At 48.5% G+C, this 18,622-nt stretch overlaps 3 protein-coding genes across 3 annotated transcripts; 1 reads left to right on the top strand and 2 right to left on the bottom strand.

Annotated features, from left to right (window-relative positions):
- Nucleotides 1-1,057: 1,057 nt before the first annotated feature.
- Nucleotides 1,058-2,384, top strand: Apoa2 (apolipoprotein A-II). The gene is made up of 4 exons (XM_005400270.2): nt 1,058-1,161; nt 1,294-1,379; nt 1,644-1,776; nt 2,146-2,384. The coding sequence occupies exons 1-4, from the start codon at nt 1,073-1,075 to the stop codon at nt 2,264-2,266; spliced, it is 429 nt and encodes a 142-aa protein (XP_005400327.1). The 5' UTR covers nt 1,058-1,072; the 3' UTR covers nt 2,267-2,384.
- Nucleotides 2,385-5,133: 2,749 nt separating this feature from the next.
- Fcer1g (Fc fragment of IgE, high affinity I, receptor for; gamma polypeptide) lies at nt 5,134-8,409 on the bottom strand. Its single transcript, XM_005400269.2, has 5 exons — nt 8,245-8,409; nt 6,280-6,371; nt 6,086-6,121; nt 5,645-5,665; nt 5,134-5,506 (listed from the first exon to the last, which is right to left on the bottom strand). The coding sequence occupies exons 1-5, from the start codon at nt 8,294-8,296 to the stop codon at nt 5,444-5,446; spliced, it is 264 nt and encodes an 87-aa protein (XP_005400326.1). The 5' UTR covers nt 8,297-8,409; the 3' UTR covers nt 5,134-5,443.
- A 652-nt stretch (nt 8,410-9,061) lies between these two features.
- On the bottom strand, nt 9,062-18,467 carry Ndufs2 (NADH dehydrogenase (ubiquinone) Fe-S protein 2, 49kDa (NADH-coenzyme Q reductase)). The gene is made up of 14 exons (XM_005400268.2): nt 18,331-18,467; nt 17,588-17,694; nt 14,650-14,840; nt 12,555-12,675; nt 12,273-12,385; nt 11,960-12,034; nt 11,708-11,785; nt 11,485-11,570; nt 11,163-11,282; nt 10,274-10,403; nt 9,914-10,009; nt 9,652-9,735; nt 9,467-9,524; nt 9,062-9,282 (listed from the first exon to the last, which is right to left on the bottom strand). The coding sequence occupies exons 1-14, from the start codon at nt 18,423-18,425 to the stop codon at nt 9,245-9,247; spliced, it is 1,392 nt and encodes a 463-aa protein (XP_005400325.1). The 5' UTR covers nt 18,426-18,467; the 3' UTR covers nt 9,062-9,244.
- Nucleotides 18,468-18,622: the final 155 nt, after the last annotated feature.

Raw genomic sequence — 18,622 nt, 5'->3', positions numbered from 1 at the left:
AGAGTCAGCCTCCCTCTCCCAGTCAGAAGTCATGACGAGCAAAGCAAATCTAGGAATACGACTGTAGCCTGTGAATATGCTCCATCCCAGGGCCAGGGGCAAGCAATAGAGTGACCCTCAAGCACTATGTACTCCGAAGACAAAATAGAAGATTTCTTAGGTCTTTGGTCACTACCCCCTCACTACCTCCCACATCTCCACCCCCAACTCTCAGGAATGTCCCAGCTACATAGGAAGTAAGCTTTGGGGACAAAAGAGTGAAAGATACAAATGCTCCCGATATGTGTTTAGCTGATCCCACCTGAATCCTCTGGGCCTGAAGGATGCACCTCTGCCCTCTCTCACCATTAGGGCTGGGACAAGGGCCAGGACCTTGCCAACAGGAATGCTGTTTGGACCTTTGATTCAATATTGGCTGATCACCACCTAGAGCAGACAAGGTGAATAAGTGACCAGGCACCTTCAACCTTTATCCAGGCAAAAGCCTTTTACCTCTTTTCCTGTGAAAGCTCTCTGGTTGGGAGCAGGAGGGCAGAGGCTATTTCCTAAATTTGTTTTACTGGGGGTAGGGTAGGCTCATTGATCAGTGCCCAGGAGGGTCATTCTGGTACTCATGTTTTTCTCCTCCATCTCATTACATATTAACTCAAACAGGACAGGCTTGATAGCACCTGCCCTCAGACCCTGACCTCATTGCCCTCCCCCCAGTCCCTTCACTACTCCCCGATTTCTCAGCGCTCACCTTTCTTCTGTTCCCCACTGCCTCCGTGCTAAATAGGAGTGATGAGAGATGGGTTTCAGGAGATGAAATCTACCATAACGGGATAGAGATACCGAAGGCTGGATGTCAGAACTAGGAATCCTGCTTTCCCACTCCATAAAAACCCAAGGACTGATAATCACAGGTCCCAAAAGGATAAATTTTACACAGATCTGAAGTGCACCCTCTTGGCCTCCACCAAGGCCTCACCCCCGCCCCTCACCCCATCACAATGAGTCCCCCTTGCTTGTCCTCACCTCCCCCATTTCTCCAGCTTGATTCTCCAAGGTCCCCCCTCACAGTCTCTATCACATGACAGTGGGTGGGGAAGTGGACCCGTATATAGCTGTGCCTCTCCAGCCGGGTCAGGAACAGGCGCCAAGGACAGAGACGCTGACGAGGTATGGTGAGCGATCAAGAAGTGTGGGCAGCATGCAGAGGGAGGGAGCCAGATTGGAGTGGGCCTCTAGGGGAGGTGCTCCCTGGGCAGCGACTGAAGCCCATTTGGTTACTCTGTCCCTTCCCACCAACAGCACACCAGCCCTGCTCCTCTGCCACCTTTTCACCATGAAGCTGTTTGCAATGACCGTGCTGCTGCTCACCATCTGCAGCCTCGAAGGTGAGTGTCATATGGACAAGAGAGGAAGTGCCAGAGGTGCTGGCCTCTCATCTGTGTGTGCCCCTCTGTTCAAATCTGGCTACCAGAGGGCTCAAAAAAATAAAGATCTTTCCCTCTCTAAAATCTGGAAAGCCCATTCGAAGACACGGTAGGATACTTTTTGGGGAGAGGGCAGAGAGCTGGGGTGGGTACTGGGAGAGCTGTAGCAGGAGGCCAGGAATCATTATAGAGACCCAGCTGAGAAGATCATGTGTTTGTGTGCAGGGGCTTTGGTTCGGAGGCAGGCAGAGGAGTCAAATCTGCATAGCCTGTTCTCTCAGTACTTCCAGACCTTAACCAGCTATGGGAAGGACCTGCTTGAGAAGGCTAAGGCCCTGGAGCTTCAGACTCAAGCCCAGTAAGTCTCAAGGAGAGGGGTTCAGGGGCTGTGGGACTGTGGGGAGGGAAGGGAGGATGAGAGGTCTCACAGGAGAGTGAGCTCAGGGTCGGGGTAAGAGTGGATCCAACTTAAATTGGAGAGATACATTCCTCTGTCACCCAAAGATCCCATGCACCTGTTAGACAGATGGAGACAGCAGGGAAGTGGGTCCTGAATATCAACATCTCGAGTTTGTTCCTCTGGCCAGTACAGGGCTTGCTTCTCCTCTTAGAAGTTTTGCCATGGCTGGATGGACCAGGTCTACAGTTGGGGAACATAGGTCAATCTGTTCTGACCTTTGCCAGTGAATAAGGTACTTCACACTGACTCTAATCTCTCTCTATCCAGGACTTACTTAGAAAGCACGCAGGACCAGCTGGCACCTCTGGTCAAGAAGGCTGGAACTGATCTGTTTAACATGTTGAGCAATTTCATGGACCCCAAAAAAACACAGCCTGCTACCCAGTGAGGTATCTGAATCATTGTCCTGCAACCCCTACTGGTCCCTAAAACACCCACAGGCCAGGTCTAGAGCCCTTCTCTCTATATACCTTCTATTTTCTACAATAAATGCAGGAGTCACACTCTGAGCCTCGTGTATTTGGGTAACAGGGAGAATAGCAGAGAGGGGGAGGAACAGGAGGAAAGAAAAAGATAAATCTGCTTCAAAAAAGAGAAGGATGGGGCTGGGGATTTAGCTCAGTGGCAAAAAGCGCCTGCCTGGCAAGTGCAAGGTCGTGAGTTCAGTTCCCGGTACCGGAGAAAAACCAAAAAAAAAAAAAAAAAGAGAGAGAGAAGGATGCCAGGCATGGTGGTGCATATCTGTAATCTCACTTCTCAGGGAGCTGAGACAGGCAGATTGCTGCATGTTCAAGCTTGGCCTGAACTACATAGTGAAAACCTGCCCCATCTCCAAAAAAAAAAAACAACCTTTGGTATGGAGGGTAAAGAAAGTGTTGAAGAGACAAATGATAGAAATGTCAGAGCAGGGGTACCTATGATTCTTCCTCAAACTGAAGGAGTCTCCTGCAGGCCTGGGAAGAGTCTTTCAATAAGACATGGATCTAGGAAAAGATTGAACAGTCCATAAACTGATTCTTTCAACTTCTGGATACTACAGAAAATGAGGGCATTGGAAGAAATAAAGAGAAGAGAGAGAAAGACTTGCAGCAAGGACATATTTTATTTGAGATAAAAACCTGAGACGGGCTGCTGGCTCCAAAGTGCCAAGGCAGCTCTTTTACAGAGTAAGGGGTTTATATATGGGGGAGTCGGGCTAGTAGAAAACAAGGAAGCTGGGAACTAACTATTTGGTAGGTCATCTGTCTTAATCCATGGTCACTGGCCCATTTTGTGTTTGTATAAGGTTCATTACTCTTTTTTTTTTTTAAGTTCATTATTCTTGAGGAGCTGAGGGCCTTTTATTCTGGAATGGTCTCTTCTATGAACAGGACTTAATTAGGGGTACTGATATTTTTACAAGGCTGAAACAATGTGGAGAAGGGTCAAAACCTCATGGGAAGATGTCCTTTGGAATTTTCCTTACAGACATCCTTCAGAATTTCTTCCTAATTATTCTAGAAGGAGAAAAAAGCTTCCCCCAAATTAGCCCAGTGTTCCAAGACACCCTCTGAGCTGAGAAAACTGTTTCTCTCATCCCATAGTAAAGGAGAAAGGTGGGCTTATGCCAGTTCCAAAAAGTGCTGTATTCCCTGCATTCTGACTTGGACCCTGTGTGGGAAAGGCCCATTCTCAGCCCTTTGCCTACCGTTATCCAGGAGCTGTTCTTGGAACAGGCCACGCAGCCATCTTGAACCTGAAAATGATAGCCATGAAAGCCACTTAAAGGCCTAACAGGTTCTAACTCGGTGGACACATGGGACTAGAGAAAATTTGGGAGCTGTAATGCCTGAATTACATCAAATGGAATGGAGATCAGGATCAGTCAATGGGAGGAGAAATAGAAACCAAAAATATAGGACAAAGGAAAATGAGGCATTTTTAGTAAAAATATGTTCCCACTTTATTTATTGCAATGCTGGCGATTGAATACAGAGCCTTGCTTTTTTTTTTTTTTTTTTTTTTTTTGTCTTTTTGAGACAGGGTCTTGCTATGCAGTTCAGGCTGGTCTTGAGCTCACTTTGTAGCCTAGGCTGGCCTCGAACTCACAACGATCCTCCTGCCTCAGCCTCCAGAGTGCTGGGGGGCCTTGCATATTAGCAAGGGCTCTGCCACTCACTGAGTTACACTCCCAGCTCCCTACTTTAAAAGAATTACTTCCCTACCTGGGTTCATTTCTTCTATCTCATCTGAAATCCCAGAAAGTAGAGGTGGCTCCAATTTCTTTTAGTAAGTGATCATCCTCCTTAGTCTGGTCTTCAAGACTCTCACTATTCATGATTATTCCCCTTTTCCTTCAAAATGTCCACACTTTCTCATGTGGAAAATGTGTAGGGACAAAGATCTTAGTCATTCACTTGCATCAAGGTGACCTTGGATGGGTTAACTAATTTAAGAGCCTCAATTTCTCCTGGGGGCTGGTGAGCAGATCAATTTGTACAACTAACTGAAAACTAGTTTGGAAAGTGTAAGTCACTGTGCAGTGCAAAGTACTGCCCAGCACAGGGGCTTGCCAGGAGTGGAGACTCTAGACCCATTCTGGAAGGGTTTCTGGAGCAGAGGTAGAACTGGAAGAGCTTTGGGCAGCTCTGGGGGCCTCCTTGGCCATCCACCCACACGCTGGATAAAATGACTTTCCACATGCACCCAACTTGTTCCCCTTTGCATTACCCACCTCCAACCCTTATCTGAGCCTCTCTCTAAGGTACCTCTTGCCCCAGGATCCCCTGAAAAGTCATGGATTTCCATAAAACTGTCCACTAGTAGTTTCACTTAGCCCTAGACTTCCTATCTCTTCCGTATATTTGAATCAGCTATGCTGTTTCTCAGATGCATGTGCTGGACTGGTCCTATCTGGGTTGGTGACTATTGGGGATTAGACAGACAGGATCCCCCACAACATAACCTTGTAGACACTGAAGTCCGTGCTGGGTACAGAAGTTTTATCTCCTGTCCTAATATCTCCAAAGGTGCCTCTGTACTCCCAACAGAGTAGCAGTATACTACCTGCTCTAGGGTCATCCCAGAGCACCTGGGGTCAAGGGTCCCATCTCTCCCCCAGCCAGTCAGCATTTCTTCATCTATCCAGCAAAGCAGCCTTGAAGTCCATTGGACTGTGAGTTCTGTGAGGTCAGGAGTTGAGCTTAACTTTCTTAAAACTATCTCCACTACTCAGTCTCGCGCTCAGGGAGGCTGAATAGACGATAAACGAGTGAATCAATAGAATCCAGCCTGTGGCAGCTTTATTGGCACTACTCCCTTGCCATTGTTTAGTAGGAGCTGGGAATGGGAAAGGGAAGAAGGGCAGGGGAAGGGAGTGAGACTAGAAAAGAAACGTCACAGACCAGCATCTTAGCACAAGTCTGTAACAGGGAGGAGGGCTGGTGGACATTAATCTGGGGTTTAGCGTCATTACTGGGGTAGGGCCAGCTGGCATTGACCGAGGGGAGGCATCAGTGATGCCAACCTTGAGGGCTGGGAGAACTGGAAGCTGAAGAAGGCTGTGACAAGGACATCTGGTCTAAAGTTACTGGGGAGGTTTCTCATGCTTCAGTGTTTCATAAGTCTCCTGGTTCCGGGTGCTCAGGCCCTGGAGGTGGAAATCAAAGGATGAGGAGAAGCTTGGGCCCACTGCAGAGCCCCCACCCCACAGACCCCACCCTTTCCAAAAGGCACTCTAAATCCCATCCTCCTGTGCTGGCTGGGCCAGGGGAAGAGGTTCACTCACCGTGTAAATGGCATCTGATTTCTGCAAAGACAAAAGAGGAAAGGCATTAGAGGTCCACGTGTCCTTGAGGACCCCTCAGCTCTGCTTTGCCGGCCTAGGGCTCGGGCCAGCTGCCTTAGGCTGGAGGGAGCTCACAGGGATGCTCCCAGGCTTGAACACACTTTTGCCCATGCGGCTACAAACACACATCAACACACAGCACACATCTCTCATGTATTCATTGTCCCCCTCTACTTGATTCTGCCCCATCACCTGCTGGATATTTTACTTATGGCTCAGCTGGGTGGCAGGGTGCATAGACTGAGGTGAAAGAGGAGACTCTGAGATATATACAGCTTATACAGCACAGCACCAGAGACACAAGCCCTCCAAGAGGGCTCCCACCAAAGGCGAGAGCCCCAGGAGACCTGAGGGCCTGGAACATTGTGGGAGGGGCCGTACCTCATAGCTGGCTACAGTTGCCTTTCGCACTTGGATCTGGAGTGGAGAAAAGTTAATCAGTAAAGGGGAAGTTAGAGGCTCATCCCCATTGCCCCCAAACTTTAGGGGAGAATCCCTTTGAGTCCCCTTCCTCCAAATGGTGCTGACACCATCCTCCCACTTCTCCTTCAAATCCCCACCTCACCCTGCCTTACCTTGAGTCGACAATAGAGCAGAGTCAGGATTATACCATACAAAAACAAGATGGCGTCCAGGATATAGCAGAGCTGAGGCTCTCCCAGGGCCGCTGGGGGGAAAGAGGGTGCCTGTGTGGTCAGGGGCATCAGTGGGGATCTGGCGCTCGCAGGAAACGACAGGGCTCTGGGAAGGGGGTCAGGGCCTAGAGAGGAGCTCTCTGTGGGAAGAAACTATTTTCCTCTCTGGACTCCTAGTTCTCTTTCTTTTTCCTTTCTTTCACTAGGGTAGATGTGGAAGAGGCAGCGTGAAGGATTCTATCACAGGACTTACAAGCAATGAGTTAAAGACTTCCCCCTCAGCCCAACCCTCTTTAGAGCACCGTGGCTCTTCAGGCAGCATTGAGCACCTCAAGGGCTCATCTAAGTTCACTGGGCTGAGACCAAAACCTCAGCCCAGGGGGGAAGGGGAAGGAGGCAGTGGCAATTTCAGTGAAGAAACCACAGGAGTGTCTCTGCTCAGTCCTGTGACCTGTGGCTGAGGGCCGGACAGGAAGGATGTGAGCTGAGGAAGGGAGGGAAGGCAACTACGCTATTACTGGTCATCTAGCCAGAGCCTCATGCTTTCTGACCTGCAAGACATTTCAGTACGCAAAAAGCAAAGTGTCCGCTTTCCTTGGCCATGCGGATACCCCTGGCCTTGCATACCAGGCTGGGAGAATGACAGGCTCAAGGGAATACGCACAAACAAAATCCAAAACGTAGATTCCTCCTCCGTCTACTCTGTGCTTTTACTCACCCTGGGCCTCTGAGAGGGGAAGTTTTGCGTAATTTTAAAAAATCACATAGGCCCTGGGCTCCAGAGACTGCTCTCAGCTCTGATCAGGGCCGACAGAGTACATGTGACTAACATGGGTCAAGTACTGACACTTGTGAAGTACTTTTCTACAACACTCTCACACGAGCTATTGCATAAATCTCAAAACTACCCTGTGAGAGAAACATCATCTTCACCATTTTATGGATAACGAAACCCAGGCACTCGGAAAAACTAACTCACTCAGGCTAGAGCTGAGCGACAGAGCCAGGACTCAAATCCAGGTTGTCCGTCTCCAAAGCCTGTACTTTCCTTAAAGTCCTGACGTCCCAGGCTCCGTCATCCCCGGGCAGCTGCCTAGTGGCTCTTTTAATCCTTTCCTCCACCCTCTCAGGCCAGATGGTGGAACGCCTCCCCAGGCATTCGCTTTCAATTTCCCCAGTTTCACTATTTTACCAACCCCCTCCCTCCCCAAAACTCAGCTGCCACCGACCCGCTCTAAAATACACACACGAACACCCTCCCGGGTAGGAGAACCCAAGGCAAGCAAGAGCTCTTAATTAGATGTGAGCCTTTGGGCTGCTGGGACCTTCCCTCATCTCCGTTTCTCAGCTGTTCAGGACTCCAGGCCTGGGCATTTCACGGCGCCCACCCACCTCTCAGCTGTCAACAGCAGTGTGCCCTAGTGACAACCCCTCGAAGCACCTACAACTGGGTTTACCTCCACCACCCCGTCTCCCCACAAAGCCAAGGAGAGCCCCCGACAGCCTGAAGGGGGCTGTGTACATGTAATTGCTAGAGAGCGGCTCCCAGCACACAGGACCGAAGGCACCCCAGGGGGAGCGTGGAGTAGGGAAAACCAAGTTTTCTTCCCAGCCTGGATCTTCATGCCATACAAATATCCTTTCCCCTGCCAAACTGGCCCTTCACGTCAATCCTGAGAAAAGCCTGGGATGAGGTAGGAAAGCGAATAAAAAGGAGAGATCCAGGACTATCCAGGACTAGCACCCCCAGAGGGGGGTGGGAGAAGACGAGCTTCAGGGTTCCCGTGTCTGTCTGAGCCCTGTGTCCACCATCCGCCTTCCTCCTTCCGTCTTCGATCCAGCCCTCAGACACACGTCCTTGATGCCCACCCTGGAGCCAACACTGGCCTCAATGAACCTTCTCACCTGCTTGTTCAACCAAAAGAAGTAAGAGCAAGACCACTGCTGGCAGCATCATGGGCAGGGGGCTGAGGGGCCGTGAGCTGGGAATCAGACGCTCTGACAGCACTGCGCAGCTGTGCTCCGCTAGCAGGTCCCTGACCACAGAGTTCCCCCCTTCCTGCCCCGCCTTCCCCCACACTTTGGCCCCTTCCCCTTCCTGCACCAGAGGCCGGGCGGTGCCCGGAAGGGCCAACTAGAGAAGCTGGGAGATCTGGGCTCAGCCTCTGCCCTTCAATAACCAACCTCTCAACCCTTGCAACCAATGAGGAGACTCATGCTTGCAAAAGGCTGTTTTCGCTATCCTGCACTCCGCCCAGCTGAGCTCCACCGGCAAGAAAGCGCTCCTCAAGATTCCCTTGGACCCCGGGACAGCCCTTTCCTCCCCACCAGGGACTTAATACCCAGCTTGATTTGAAGAGTTTACCAATTTGTGTGGACACTGAGAAGTTCTGGGCAGGAGAAACTGAGGGGAAAAGGGGAATGCAGAAATGGAAAGGATGAGACAGAAAAGGGGGTGGAGACAAGAAAGCAAGCTTGCTAAGAGCTAAGTCTAACAGAAATGCAAAGTAAAACCCAAGAAGACACTAACAAAGACATACCAAGCCAGGTGTGGCGGGGTGTACCTGTAATCCTACCACTCAGAAGGCTGAGGCAGGAAGATCACAAGATCAAGGCCAGCCTGAGCTACATAGTGGGTTCAAGGTCAGTCTGAAGTACATAAGTGAGACCCTGTTTCAAAAAACAAAGAACAAAACAAAAAAGAAGAAAAACATACCAGGTGTTTGTGTGCAGGGGCCACAAGGTGGCTAATTTATTATTTCTCCTTTTCTAGTACATGCACAGAAGGTCCACACAGCTAAGCGTACATGTACACACACACAACACACACACGGCCTCATGTCCAATGAGGGTCAGGCTCTGTAGAGGCAGCTGCTAGACAGGGAGATCCAATGCTGTTCTCTGCTTACCGGTCTACTTCTCCAAACACAATATCCTGGGTACCTAGAAGGTCAGAGCACAGAGAGGTGGTGTTACCAAGGATCCAGAACTCACTGCTGTGTCCAGGAGACGGAGGCCTTCAGTCCATGCTACAGTCTGTGCTGAACAGGGGCTATTCAGTTTCTGTCCCCACTGGAGTCCCACACTCCCCGTCTAGGACATCTCTACTACATAAGAAGCCTCATACCTATGATAGCAACGACATCCGCCAACATGTGTCCCTGGGACATCATGTCCAAGCCAGCCTGGGGAGGTGGAGATAGCAAGAGTTAGCCCAGATTTGCAGCAGGGAGAAGAACTCACAAAAAACTTAACTGAGGACAATATACTACTGGATTTACTGGAGTTAGAATCACTGGGATTGCTTCTTACCAGGTGGGCAAAACCAGGAGCCTTGATCTTGCAACGGTAAGGGCGGCTGCTACCATCAGACACGAGGTACACCCCGAACTCTCCCTGTCCAAAGAGGAAGGTAGGAGCCTTGTCAGTAGGAAAGACACTTGGCTTTGCCAACAGACCCCTCTGTTCATCCTAATCCCCTCTCCTCTCCCTCCCTGACAGGCAAGCATTTTGTTGAATGGAGACCTCTGCCACCCTCTCCACATACAGCTTTTCCTTCCCCTCTTCTCCTCACCTTAGGAGCCTCGATAGCCGTGTACGTGGCTCCTGGAGGAACTTGGTAGCCCTCAGTATACAACTTGAAGTGATGGATCAGCGACTCCATGGAAGTCTGAAGGCAGACAAAGGGAGCATCACTGAGCCAGACCCAGTCTGCCTGCTAGGCGATAAATCTCCACCCTCCACCGATTAAAACCCACACAGAAGTCAGTAAGCAGAGAAGACGAGCAATGAAAAGGAGCGCTAGGAGAGGTTCAGAATCTTACAGTGAATTTTTTGAAGAAGTAAAACTGAAAAGTAAAATTTAATCCAAGGATTCTCCTCGCTGACCACTGGTCCCTCCCAATACCCAACTGTCCCTCTCCCTGAAGCCAACCTTCATCTCTGCACGCTTGGGTGGGGACACTTTGGCATCATCAACCTTGATCTCTCCAGGAGGCATCTTGTTCAGACACTGCTCGATGATTCGAAGGGACTGGCGCATCTCCTCTACCCGACACAGGTATCTGGAGTGGATGAGACAGACTGAGAGTAAAAGAAGAGCAGGCAGAGCAGCAGCTATGGGGCTGGGAAGACATCCACCAGCGGACCTCAAAGGTTAGGTAAACTCTCTTCACTCTTCTGCTAGTGCAGTATCTCTGCATGGCTTGGCCGCTCATGTGAACCCTAAGGCTGTTCTGATCCTGTATCAAGTCTTTCCCCAAATCCTCTCCTTACGTTCTCAGACCACAGCCTATAGTATTTCCCTCCTTACCCTCTTAAATACTTTTTGAACTGCAGAATTCAGGGTCAGTTGGAAAAAGACACAAAAAACCATCATAGCAAAGCTTTGGTTAAGTAATGAGGAATGGAATTTTAAACTTAGAATTCAGTGGAAAGAGCACCCAATTAGGAAGAGTATAGTCTTAACTACTAGCAGCATAATCTCAGGCTAATCTGTAACTTTTATGCCTCAGTTATATCAGTGACAAAATGCAGCCCAAACTAGTTCTGTGTAAAACAGAGGGTAAAATAAACTGCCACAGATATGCAACCTGGTCTTTTCTTCTCTTTTCTTTAGGTGCTGGCAATAGAACTAAGGGCCTTACCAATACCAGACATGTGCTCTACCACCGAGTTACATCCCCAGGCCGCACAATCTAGTTTAACACACACACAAGTTCCCATAGATACTTGGAAGGAGGGTAGAGAGGAAAGTAGCAAGGAGGAAATTTAGGCAGGGGCAAGGAGCTAGACAATGAGCTGAGAAAGGATGTGGGCCTTACCTATCATAGCAGTCTCCTCGAGAACCAATAGGGACATCAAACTCAACCTGGTCATAAACATCATACGGCTGGGTCTTCCGCAGATCCCACTGGATACCTGAGCCCCGGAGCATCACTCCACTGTGGGGTACAAAGGGCATCAAGGGCTGCATCCCACAGACCAAGCAAGGAGGCACCTTTTTCCTTTATCTCCCCTTCCCTTCCCCCCGACTCCGGGTATGGGATACGAAGTCAGAGCATGACAAGCAGGGTGTCAAACATCCTTGAAAGCCAAGACACTGGCCTAGACTCACACCCAGCCCCAAGGAGAGTATTCGCTCACCTGAAACCATAGTTAAGTGCATCTTCTGCTTTTACAACCCCGATGTCGACTGTCCGATTTCGCCAGATCCTGTTGTTAGTCAGCATCTACCAATCAAGAAAACTAGTGATCCTCTTCATAACAATCCTCAAGTACCTCTGAATTACTTTGCAATCAGGAACTAAGACCTCACAAGTCCTTTTGTGGGGAGGAAAGAGATTTTCTCCACTAACTTCTACCTTACCTCCTCCACTTCATCAATTCGAAGAGAGAAGTTCTTGGAAAACTCATAGATGTCATCCATAAGACCAAGGGGTAAGTCCTAGAAGAACGAAGCGGGGGAGACACTGAACACAGCTGAGCCTCCTCTAAGGAGTGCCAGTTCACATCCCTTTTCTCGGGCGCAGCGCTAGTTCCCATCCGCCGGCGCTGCCTTCCAGTGGCCATGGAGGGAAGGGGCCAGGGCTGGAGAGCCCAGGCAGAGGAGGCCCCTTACCTGGTGCACTCCTCCAGGTCGGATGTAAGCAGCATGCATTCGGGCTCCAGACACTCGTTCGTAGAACTCAAACATCTTGACAGGACACACAGGGAATTAGTCACACAGTCCTGGGCCCCTAAGTCCGACAACATGACAGCCAACTACTCTGCCTTCTGCCTTCTTGTCCCAACCGATCTCTCATGATACAGAGTCCCTGACTGAATTTACCTTTCTGCCCCTAAATGGTCTCCCTCTTCTTTTAATCTTGTCCCCTTTACACCTGCCCTACTTCCTGTGCTTCCCTAATCCTGCCCGCACTTCCTTCTCCTACCTTTTCCCGTTCCTCAAACATCCAGAAGAAAGGGGTCATGGCCCCAATGTCCAGGGCATGTGTGGTCACAGCCATGATGTGATTCAAAAGTCGTGTGATTTCTCCAAACAGCACTTTGGTGAAAGGGAGACAAGAAGAGATGCATCCTGAAGCCACAGTTCCAGCCTGGAGAGCAGTCTGGGCAGAGCTTGGGGGCTGAATACTAACCTTGGGTTCCAAAATGCTCCTATGGTGGGGAGCGGGTGGGGAAGGCACAGAGTTGTGCTTGTGGTGGGTACCTACCTCGGATCCACTGTGCCCGAGGAGGAGGCTGGATGTTTAGCAGCTTCTCCACTGCTAGTGAATATGCCTGCTCGTTACACATCATGGACACGTAGTCTAGCCGGTCAAAGTATGGAAGGGCCTGGGAAAGGGGAATCCAGGTCACAGCTAAGAGGCCCACGAACCAAGAGCCTGCTGCCAGAAGCGCGGCATCAGAAGATGGTGCTGCATGAGACTTCCTTGCCTCAGCAGCACCACCAAGGCAGGATGGACACCCCAGAAACCACCAACACGCTGGCAAGTGTTTAAAACCTGGTTCTCCACAGTAAGGGGAGAACGCTGATCTGCCAATTTGCGTGCTAAAAATACTCCCACCATGGCCAACTTTAAGGTGCTATCACTACACCAGTGAACACAGCACTGGGAAGAGCATCGCACCATCATACGGTACTTCTACTGCGCATGTGTGAGGAAAGCAACCACCTCCAATGCACAGCGTAGGAAAATGTGCCAACGAGGAAATGCATTTTGAGTCCTTAAAAAAATTTTTTTTCTTTGGGACAGGGTCTCACTATGTAGTTCAGGCTGATCTTGAACTCACTATGTAGCCCAGGCTGGCCGTGAACTTGTAATGATCCTCCTGCCTCAGCCTCAAGAGTGCTAGGGTTACAGGTGTGCACCACCATGCCTGGCTTTAAATTTCTTTTTAAATAACAGACAAAAACCTAACAATTGTACATATTAATTGGGTATCCTGGGATGTTTCAATATATGTAAAGTTTTGAGCATTTATTTTGTTTTAGTGCAATACATTAAGTCATAAACTTAAAAAAAATCATAATTTTATAGAACTTAATTTTTTGTTTTGCTTTGTCTTTTGAGACAGGGTTTCTGTATGTAGCCCAAGCTAGGCTCAAATGTGTGATACTCCTGCCTCAGCCATCAGCAAACTGGCTCCCCAGAGTTCCTGAAAACTTAACATTTAGGCTTTGGCAAGCCAGTATGCACTGGCTCTAGCACATCACAGTGAACACACCTCTGGTTTGAGTAACACCTCTGTCAGAGTGCCTTGGACTTCTGAGCCTCTCACTTTTCTCTTAAGTCTCTTAAAATTGAGATACGGAGAGGTAATGAGTCACAGGAGTCTCTGGGAGTAAGGGATATGAGGAAGACAGAGCACCAGGTAAAAATGGCCTTTCTCCTGGGTGCTCACTAAGGCCAAGTCCTGGCTGTCTGCAGAACCAGTGTCAGCTTCCAGGAAGGAGGCGGGGCCACTCCTTGGGACAGCCTGTTCTTGTCCTGACATCGCTGTGACACGGGATGGTTAACCCGTGGATGCTGGGCCCAGAATCCATCACGGCAAGACTCTGGGGAATCACATCCCAGTTGCTGTTCACTCTGACCCTGGGCTAGGTCTAAATCCAAACCCTGCTATCCTGTTCTCAGGACCCCTTCTTATGACACTAAGAAAAAAAACAGATTCCAACCCCAGATCCAACTCCTTCCAATCTGAGTTTTACTACTGGGTAGTTTTACAATTTTCCTAAAAACAGAAAACTGTCACAAACCCACTGCTGGGGGCTGGGGATTTAGCTCAGCGGCACAATGCCTGCCTGGCAAGTGCAAGGTAGTGAGTTTAATTCCCGGTACCAGAAAAAAACGAACAAAAAAAACAAATCCACTGCTGGTCACTCTGACTCACGGTTTCGAAAACAAACTTCAGACAGCTGGGAGATACAAGATTCAGCTGCAAATTCGAGAGAGCTGACGTCTGTCCTCTCCTCTGATTTTTAAGGACACTGGCTCTGACGTATTAGTACAAGAGCAGGAAACTGAGGCACTAGAATAATGGTAAAGGGGCCAGCCAAAAGTCATCTGGACAGAAGCTGGGCGTTATAGCTCTATCTCCAAAGCACTGCTGCTGGATAAACCAAATCCAAACAACTCAAGCATCCTCAAACACCTCGCTCCATTCTCCCAACCAAGCCTGCACTAATAACCTCAATGGGCTATTACCTTCAACACTCTCCTCCCCTGAAATTCTGGGGACAGCAAACCCACAATCTCCCAGGCAAAAGCCCAGATCCTGTCAACAGGCCCTTCTTCACCCCCACACCTGCAGGTAAGTCTTGTACTCAATGAGCTTCTCTGTGCCTCGGTGCAGGAGCCCGATGTGAGGGTCACACTTCCGCACCATCTCTCCACTCAGCTCCATCACTAGCCGCAGGACTCCATGGGCTGCAGGGTGCTGGGGTCCGAAGTTCAGGGTTAGGTTGGAAACTATGTTTTCCTTTGGGGGGTCCACATCTGAGAAAAGGGAAATAGTTGAAAGCCAAATAGTAATTCCCCAGCAAACCCCCCAAAGGACAGCAAGGAGTTGGTCTCTCCCTATGGATCTTCCATCTCACCATTCCACACCTTGTTAATTGCCTAATTGCTGGTGTAACTAGGAAGAGAGCCATTAGATAGCAAAAAGGCAAGAGAGAGATCTAAGATTCCTGACGAGAGGGACAGTGAATCTCACTGTCTCCTAGAACACCTTTCTAATAATAATTACAGATAACATTATGTCACCTTTTTTTGGTTTTTTTCCGGTACCAGGAATCGAACTCACGACCTGGCGCTTGCCAGGCAGATGCTGTGCCGCTGAGCTAAATCCCCAGCCCCTATGTCACCTTATTATGCAACAGTTACTACTCTACTATGTACTTTATTTTGACTTGATTCTCACACCAATCATACTACTATCCCCATTTTATTGGAGATGGAGGTGAGAGAGCTCAAATGACTTCTTCAGGATCACAGAATAAATTAAGTAGCTAAAACGGGATCTGAACTAAGTCTGTTCAGCTCCAGTGTGTATTTGTGGGAGGGTAGCGGTACTGGGGATGGGACCTAGGGGTACTTCATCACTCAGCACCCCCAAGCCTTTCAGTTTTGAGACATGGTCTCACCAAACTGCCAGGCTGATCTCAAACTTGTAACCCTCCTGCCTCATGGTGTGTGCCACCATGCCCATCTATACTCTTAACTATTAGAATACAATGGGAAAAAAAAAGGAATATAATGTCCTCTGAATGTATCTGATGAATGCCAACCAATCAGGAAATATATGCTTAATGCACAAAGCTACTAAGTGACAATTTTACTTTGTTTTGGGTTTTTTTGGTACTGGGAATTGAACTCATGAACTCAAGCTTGCCAGGAAGACACTGTGCCACTGAGCTACATCCCAGGCCCCTTTGTATTGGTTTGGAGACAGGGTCTCACTGTATGGTTCAGACTGGCCTTGAACTCACTATGTAGCCAGGTTGGCCTCAAACTCACACTGGTCCTCCTGCCTCAGCCTCCCGAGTGCTGGAATTATAGGCATGTGTCACCATGCCCAGGCTCTAAATGACAGTTTTTACCCTCAAGTTTATACTTTAATTTGGGAAAATAAATGCATGTGAAAAATGGTAACACAGGTCAAATTTACAAGTTACCAAGTAAGTAGCTCAGCTATTAAGTATTTAAAGGAAGGAAAAAACACAGTAAAGACTTCACATAGATTGCATCTGAGCTTATTTTTAAACATAGGCAAAGCCTGGGCTACATAGTGAGTCAGGACCAGCCTAAATTACATAGTGAGACCCTGTCTATAAATCAATCAATTAATCAATCTAACAGATACAGGTGCTCTGGAATCAACACAGGCATAATCTAAGAAACAAGGCTATCTGTGGAAATCTTATCAGGACTTCCAAGAGGCAAAAGAGCAGTGCTGGGAGACAGTACAGAGTCAATGGTTTGATCATCAGTAATATTAATAATAATTAACATTTTTTAATGTCCCTACAGAGGTTGTAAGGATTAAATGAAATAATGCATACGAAAATGCTTAGCATATGATACAGCTTTGTAACTGAAGTTTTTGAAAAGTAACTGGAAATGCCTTAGCTTTTAAGTAAAAGAATGAATGACATGGTAAAATAACATTTGGGGAAAATGAAGATGATAACACTGGAAAGAATACCTAGAGGCCCTGGATATAGCTCAGTGGCACAGCACCTGCCTGGTAAGCACAAAGTCCTGAGTTCAATTCCCAGTGCCCCCCTCAAAGAAAGAATACCTGGAGAAGATAAATGGTGAAAACCCAATAAGTAGAATCCTGAAGAAAAAAAAAGAATCCTGAAACAATCAAGGTCTAATACAGAGCGATGAATAACAGTGACGGCAATGAAAATTACAAAGAAGACATGATCAGATATAAAACTTTATGAAAGAATTCAAATGATTGTTGACTTACTGGTCAAAGATTCTGGAGGGCCAAACAGAGAAAAGAACCAAAGGTAACTAAGAAGTTTTATTCCTAGCCGGGCGTTGTGGCACATGCCTGTAATCCCAGCACTTGGGAGGCTGAGGCAGGATGATCTTTGAGAGTTCAAGACCAGCCTGGGCTACAAAGTGTGCTCAAGGCCAGCCTGAACTGCATAGCAAGACCCTGCCTCAAAAAGGAAAAAAAAAAAAAAAAATCAAAGTCAAGAGGAAGTGTTAATTTTGATACGAGGAAAAAATGGTTTGTTTCCAAGTAGGTGTCATTTGAGTGCTGATGGGAAAACCACATTGTCCATAAAAACAAATGAAAATGGGCTGAAACTGGTCGTGGTGGCACATGCCTATAATCCCAGCAGTCGGGAGGCTGAGGCAGGAGGATCACTGAGTTTGAGGCTATCCTGGGCTACATTATAAGCTCCAGGTCAGCCTGAACTGCATAGTGAGACCCTTTCTCAAAAGTAAATTAATTAATTAAAATGGATTAAACTTGAAAAAAGATGATGCTAAGTATTTAAATCTGTTAGGGACGTTTGGCTATTGGCTGAATCTCCTTTCTGTCCTTCTCCACCTGACATGTACCCATTATTATTGTTTTTACTATACAATGTTCATTGGATGGTAAAAGAAACAAGCGGGATAGGGGCTAAAACTTGCTTGAGACAAAGAACCGAAACACAATTACAAATCAGCTTGGGGCAGGATGGGTTTGGTTTGAGACAGCAGCTCTGGACACTCACCGTTCCAAGGGGGAGGCTTCCAATGGGCTGTTTCCTTAGTGGGGTACATGACAGGCCCCGCAAACTGCTGTGCCCATTCCACATCTGGCTGCCATTGCCGAGCACCTCTAGGAGTTAAAGACAGATCCTAGAGAAAGGGCCTGAACAATACTTGGTTCCTCAGTTCCCTTCACTCTCAAGGGATCCCAAGGAAGGATGTGTTGGATTCTTCAACGGCACGTTACTGACAATCAAAATAAACTGGAATTCTAGAGATTCCATTTCTACTAGTAACTCACTCGCGGACTTCACCCGTCACCTTTGTGCATGTGAAGACTGGGGATCCTACCTAGCTCCTTCATATTTTCATCATATTCTCATTCCCATCCGGTGAATATGAATGTGGGAAAAGTGTTTATATAAAGACCACCTAAGACTGCGACGAGAACGAGAATGAATGGGAGAATGCTGGCTCCTCCGCGGAGCTCTGGAAGAGGGGGGCAAGTAAATCACTACAGTTGAAAGGCAGAGTCTCCCCCGCCACTAATTTCACCTCCGGCAAAACGAGCTCAAAACCCTCTTCCCTTTCTCAGCCGCAGTGAGCGCCACAGCATTTTGGAACGTGACAAATCAGGCCTGGTGAGGGGGTCACAGACCTGGGTCATTCCTGTGGGGGGGGCTGTCACAGGGCCCACGGAGCGACCTCAGATTCGAGAAACTCTACCTTTGAGAAAAACCGCGTCGAGGGCTGCCCTCGGTCTCACCTGCTGGGCTGAATAGGCAGTAGGACCCCAGGCCCGGGCCTCAGCACTTGGGCCCCAACGCCTCGGAGGGCGCAAAGAGCCCTCATCGCCGCCATCTTACCCTGGCTGCAAACTGCGGGAAGGAGAACCGGGCGGAAGTGACTCCTGCGCACCTCCGTGTGCGCTTCTCGTATATCATCACAACGGGAACGCCATATTGGAAGTGGGCAGAGCCGTCAATCAGGAACTTAACTATTTCCGGGTTCTGCGCCTTGGCTTCGCTTACGCTTAAATTAACAGTGATTGCTGTGAT

This window comes from Chinchilla lanigera, unplaced genomic scaffold (assembly GCF_000276665.1).
Source record: "Chinchilla lanigera isolate Chin_1 unplaced genomic scaffold, ChiLan1.0 scaffold00067, whole genome shotgun sequence".
Taxonomy (NCBI): Eukaryota; Metazoa; Chordata; class Mammalia; order Rodentia; family Chinchillidae; genus Chinchilla; species Chinchilla lanigera.
The sequence above is the reverse complement of the archived record's forward strand: the minus strand, read 5'-3'. Positions and strand labels throughout refer to the sequence as shown.